The sequence below is a fragment of the Asparagus officinalis genome, chromosome 8 (assembly GCF_001876935.1).
Source record: "Asparagus officinalis chromosome 8, Aspof.V1, whole genome shotgun sequence".
Classification (NCBI taxonomy): Eukaryota; Viridiplantae; Streptophyta; class Magnoliopsida; order Asparagales; family Asparagaceae; genus Asparagus; species Asparagus officinalis.
In genome coordinates this window covers 71543095-71549094 of record NC_033801.1, presented here as the reverse complement: position 1 = coordinate 71549094, position 6000 = coordinate 71543095, and the positions used below count along the sequence as shown (strand labels likewise).

The 6000-nt window shown below is 36.1% G+C and overlaps 1 protein-coding gene across 1 annotated transcript; it reads left to right on the top strand.

Moving 5' to 3' along the window:
- LOC109820097 (cysteine synthase 2) lies at positions 7-5240 on the top strand. Its single transcript, XM_020386167.1, has 6 exons — positions 7-222; positions 317-391; positions 2103-2246; positions 3209-3646; positions 3756-3991; positions 4672-5240. The coding sequence occupies exons 1-6, from the start codon at positions 46-48 to the stop codon at positions 4892-4894; spliced, it is 1293 nt and encodes a 430-aa protein (XP_020241756.1). The 5' UTR covers positions 7-45; the 3' UTR covers positions 4895-5240.

The following is a 6000-nucleotide window of genomic DNA, read 5'->3' as shown; positions in this document are numbered from 1 at the left end:
GTGAAACCCACAGTTGGGATCACTGCCGCAGCTCTTTCCATCACCATGATCTTCCTCCTCCTCTCCAATGATCGCTTCTCTGCCCTCAAATTCCTCAAGAAAAAGAAGAAGAAATCTCTTCAAAACCCCAGAGGTTACAATCCCAACAAAGGCCTTATCGCAGCTATTGGAAACACTCCCCTCATCAGAATCAACAGCCTCTCTGATGCCACGGGCTGCGAGGTAAGCCAATTTGATCCTTCAATTTTTGATGGGTTTTGATCAGAAAGTGGTGGAAGATGGAAATCTTGAGATACTCATTTGGATTTTGTTTCAGATTCTTGGTAAAGCTGAGTTCTTGAACCCAGGGGGCAGTGTTAAGGACCGGGTCGCCGTTAAGATCATCGAAGAGGTGATAAACCGTTAACCTGCTCCCTTTTCTTTACTTATTATGAAGCTAAGATATGCAATTTGTTATTTTTCTGTTTAAGAATTTCCTTGTTGACAGTAGATCTATATGACTGAAGAAAGTAGAACTTTCTGTGTTGAAGGTTGATATTAAACTTTGAGTTAATGATAAGGAGAACAGAACTTGTGGTAAGGCTAGTAAATAGAAGTAGGATGTCATCTATTGATATGATTATGTTTGCGAAAATTCTAGTTGGGAATATATGCGAATTGTGAAAGAAAGAACCACCTTTACTTACAGAGTATAGATCCTAATATTGGGCATTGAAATAAACTTGATGTGAACATATGGTAAGTTCTTACAATTAGGAAACAGAGGTAAGGTAGCCTGCGGTCACATCAAATTCCACAGTGGATAGACCATGCAAAAGTAACCAGCTAGACCTTAATGAGTAGAATCCTATATTTTAAAACTAGGTAATTGAGCTGAGGAGATATGAGGCTGATAAAATATAATAAATCTCAATGGCTTGCTCTAGCCACGGTCCTTCAGCTTATTAAAATATTTATATCGATTAGTTTCTAAGGTGCGCTTGCGTAATCAAGAAACTCTACAAACTGCAAGCACCGCAAGGAAAAACGAAAAACTAAGAAGTGAAGGAAAGATGAGATGGAAGAAATTTTCAACAAAATTGCCTCCCTGAAAGAAGAAAGTAGGTTTGATATAGGTTACAACATGTCTCTTTGTTTCCACTTTCCAGCCACAGTTATTTTTTCTAATGTCTTGAGAAGAGATTCCCTGACTTGTTTTATGACCATAGTGGCTGATAAGTACATCAAACATCACCCTAAAGTATTCCAGATGAACTTGTGAATTAGCCTGATAACAACATACCACATGTGCCTGATGATAACATGCCGCCTATCAATCAGCCCCTAAATTATTTATGTTCTCCTCAAGGCTTTGATGCCTGGTGAAGTGAGGGTCCTAACAGTGAAGAAAGAGAGGGAGAGGTGGCCTATTATTATTTTTCATTTTTTACATTGTATATTTTTTCTCTGAATGTGGGCATAATATGTGGAGGGGAGTTTTGCATTCGCTGGTCAGAAAGAAAGTGTTATCTATATAGCATCATTTTGACTTAAATAACAGGCTTGTAGGGATAGAGTGAATAGTAAAGTTGATAGTATGATCCATAGCTTGAATGAGTAAGGGAAGCACGATTTCTGGTAATTATTCTGAGTGGTATTCAGGGCCACATTTGCGAGGGATTCTTCTAGATACTGTTACTTATTTAGAATGAATTGTCAAACTCTCTTACAAAGTGTGCAATTACAGATTTAGGGTGTATTTCTATAAGCCTAACTCAATAACCTACATTTCTGCTAATGGTATCTACTAACAGCACAATGTAAACACCACAAAATAATCAGGTTAAGAAAAAAAGAATGACTGGCTATCTCATTAACTACTTGATAGAAGAAACCAGGACCTCTAAATTTAAATGAGCTTATACCTTAATTTTAGGTTACCTGAATTCTCATACCGAAGGTCACTAATCGCTATTTATTAATTGTAATAACTCGAGGAAAATATATAATCTATTGCTTTTCCATACTTTTTGTACTCTTGAATTCAAGAAGCTTTTATGTTGTGGCTTCTACTGGTATTCTAATCAGCTTCAGGTATCGTTCTTCGAATATAATTTATGTAGGCTCTAGATTCTGGAGACCTTTTCAAGGGTGGAGTGGTGACTGAGGGAAGTGCTGGAAGCACTGCCATCAGTCTTGCGACTGTGGCTCCTGCTTACGGATGTAAATGTCATGTTGTAATCCCTGATGATGCTGCCATTGAGAAAGTAAGAGTTAATTCTATTTCTTTAATGATTTATGCAGTTCTCTTCCATGTTTTTTTCTCTGATATGACTCACATGCGATCAGTTTTTCCAATTTTCTCACTGGACTCCTATGCAATCAGTTCTTTAATATATTCCTCTGTACATATTTAGAATCAAAGTTTTCATGTGATATATTCTTTCGTATTTCAGCCTCTAGCTTAGCTGTAATGTAGATGTATTTGCTATTTTGTTAAATATTAGATACCCATAATGTTTTATTGCTCCTTTAACCTGGATTTTTTTAAAAGTAACATCGATTTCCCAGCAAAGTATGACATGATCAAGAATCTCTTTAATGCATCATGTAAATGGGTAGAGGATGCAGAGATCTTACAATTTCTTTTGTTATTTTAACAGAAAAGTCAGGTTTAATATAATAGTTTGCCATATACTACTGAATTTTCCCAAAAAACAATTGTAAATATATAAGATTAAGGATGGAGTAAGATGATTCAGGATCTTAGAAAGTCAAGAAAACAAGTCGATGGTTAATTGTTGTGTGCAATGCAAGTCTCAGTAGATGCTGAAGTTCCTCAAGTTTTTCAGCATTCCCTCCTCTCAATAAATTGGTGAAAGGGGACCACTAAAAGTAAATCTTTAATTAATAGAAAACTTTGCATCTGTCACATGAATAGAAGTGGATCTTTAATAATCAAAGGATGAGCTCTGCACTTGTGGCCTAAATGTTGAGTTCTATTTCTCATGAACTCACTACTGATTTTTAGCTTGGTGCGTCTGCTCTAGAGAAATATGCAATAATGTGATATGAGTGAACTATTACAACTTTATAGGTGCTCAGCCAAATGGGTATTCCACTTAGTAACATTAAAGCATCTATTCAACAGTATCAATAACTTCCAAGTACATGATACTGATATATTTTTTTGCGTGCTCTAATATGTTGACTCTGGATATTCTTTCAGTCTCAAATTCTTGAGGCCCTTGGAGCTACTGTAGAAAGAGTGAGACCAGTCTCTATTACACACAAGGACCACTTTGTTAATATTGCTCGGAAGAGAGCTTCAGAGGCCAATAGATTAGCAGCCAAGCAAAGAGAAGCTAGTAGTAGAATGGAATGTAATGGACCAGCACGTGCTAATGGTAACGGATTAGTGCGTGCTAATGGTGATGGATCAGTATATTCTAGTGGTGATCCATCACAACAAGATGAGTGTCTTCTTCCCTCAACAAATTGCGAAGGGGGTTTCTTTGCTGATCAGTTTGAAAACCTAGCTAACTTCCGAGCTCATTATGAAGGCACTGGTCCTGAGATATGGGACCAAACTGAAGGGAATTTGGATGCCTTCATTGCTGCTGCAGGTACTGGCGGCACTCTTGCTGGAGTTTCGCGGTTCCTTAAGGTTTTCAGTCTTAATCCATTCTCTGTTCTATATTATTCAAATCCAATTTTAGTTGAACAGAGCAATGTATTGGGTCATGCTGAGATCGTTTATTTGTTATCTTTTTCAGGAAAAGGATCCCAACATTAAATGTTTCCTTGTAGATCCCCCAGGATCCGGTCTGTTCAATAAGGTTGCAAGAGGAGTAATGTACACAAAAGAGGAAGCCGAAGGGAGAAGGCTGAAGAATCCTTTTGATACTATTACAGAAGGAATTGGAATAAATAGGCTAACAAAGAACTTTATGATGGCAGAGTTGGATGGAGCTTTTCGAGGCACTGATAAGGAGGCTGTTGAAATGTCCAGGTTGGCAATCTAAATCTATAATATTTTAGGCACGTAGTTTGAATCCCTGAATGCAAATATGTGTATATGTTTTCACTTCATAAATTCTAACCTATGTTATCTTTGGCACAGCCTTGCCTTTTCACAATAGCTGTCAGTATAATTTTCCTATAAATATTCACTCTAAATCCCCATGATGTATGGGTGAAGTTGGAATATTACTAAGCTAAAGTCTGTATCAGCATTTAGACCTCTTTCATGGCAACTTGATTGTATGATTTGTCGTTGACCAGCATGTTCTTGCAATGAATTCAAAGATAACTCGGCAAAGCTCTTAAAATCAAAATTAAAGCATTTTGCTCTTAAAATCAAAATTAAAGCATTTTCTCATTTTCGTGTGGTTTTGCTAGATAATCTTTGGGGTAAAAATTCTCGCTTTAGATGTTTCCATTGCATTGCCATGAGTTTTATGTAGCATAGGCATAATTTTGATTACTTGCATCTATAGTCTTACAGGAAAGTATTTTTCTTTCTCCCTATGGTGTAAAACATCTATAATCTATTATTTATTTATTTATTCATGCACGCTGGCAAATTCTGTTCTTCTAAATAGGAATAAGATGATTAATCACCAAGCAAAGTTATATGCTATCATTTAGTCCTCTGACATGTCATTTTCCACTAAACTTCACAAATTGTAGGTTTCTTCTAAAGAACGACGGGCTCTTTGTTGGGAGCTCTTCTGCCATGAACTGTGTTGGTGCTGTAAGATTAGCACGATCTTTGGGTCCGGGGCATACGATAGTGACAATTCTTTGTGATAGTGGGATGAGGCACTTGAGCAAGTTCTATCATCCTCAGTATCTTGCTGCTCATGATCTAACACCATCTGCAACTGGTTTGGAGTTTCTTGATCATCAATGAGTTTCTCTCGGTGATGGAGAATGGCCTCTGAATGTATTTTAGCTACTTCGCTTTTTTAATATTGAAAGATGTACCCGGCCAAAGATGGTGGATGTTGTGAAAAATTTTGTTACTGATGACGATGTCAATCTTATTGAACAAAGATGAGAGTGCTGATAGTAGTTTAGCTTGGATTCAAACTGCAGGGCATGACCTTGTGTGATTTGTATCATTGACAGAAAATTCACAGAACCATGTAGTTTTCTTTTTTCCCCCGATAGAACAGAACCATGTACTGTTAAGAGCAGTTTTGTATCGAGACGTTCTTTTTGACGCCTATGATAATTTTTCTATTTTGATTTTGATATGTTGTAAACTGTTTTTGTGTGTACTGAACTCAATTGACGTACAGGAAATTGTGTTTCTAGCAAGTGTGCGTAGTTTGAATGTTTTGGCTTGTGCTGATAGTTGTGGGTAAACTGGACGTATTTTTCCAAATGTTTGGTTTAAAAAATTGTTCTGTGACTCTTAAATCTCACGAAATAGGTATAGAATCATGAGCAAAGAAAATGATTAGAGTAATACCATCATATGTATTATAACATAAATTACTAGTGATGAAATTTTAAACAAATATTTGTTAAGGATTATCCAATGATTTATAAGAATGCTGAGAATTATATGATTCTTCTTAAGTGGTCTCCCAAATCAAATTTAAATGAATAAATAGACAAATAACTATGAAATTATTTGATGAGTCATTGGTATCGAATGGATCCCACACGACTCTCTCTCTTACACTATACCAGCCCCTCACATTGGCAATGACTAAGATTAGGAGAGCCAAAAAAATATCCGTATCTGTTGATATATCCACATCCGTTAAGATGTGGATATGGTTACTGAAATCTATAACTGATAGAATAGTAACAAATATGGTTAAATTGTGAAATATTCGGACTTGTATCCAAAATATCTGAATGTATGTTGATTATCCAGTTCCAATTATTATAGTCCTTAGATTAATGGATTTGAGACTTATCTTGATGATCAAAAGATATAACCTTAAATTTTTAGATACAACCAACAAAACTGTCCTGTATCATAGGAACTAATATTTTTTTCGA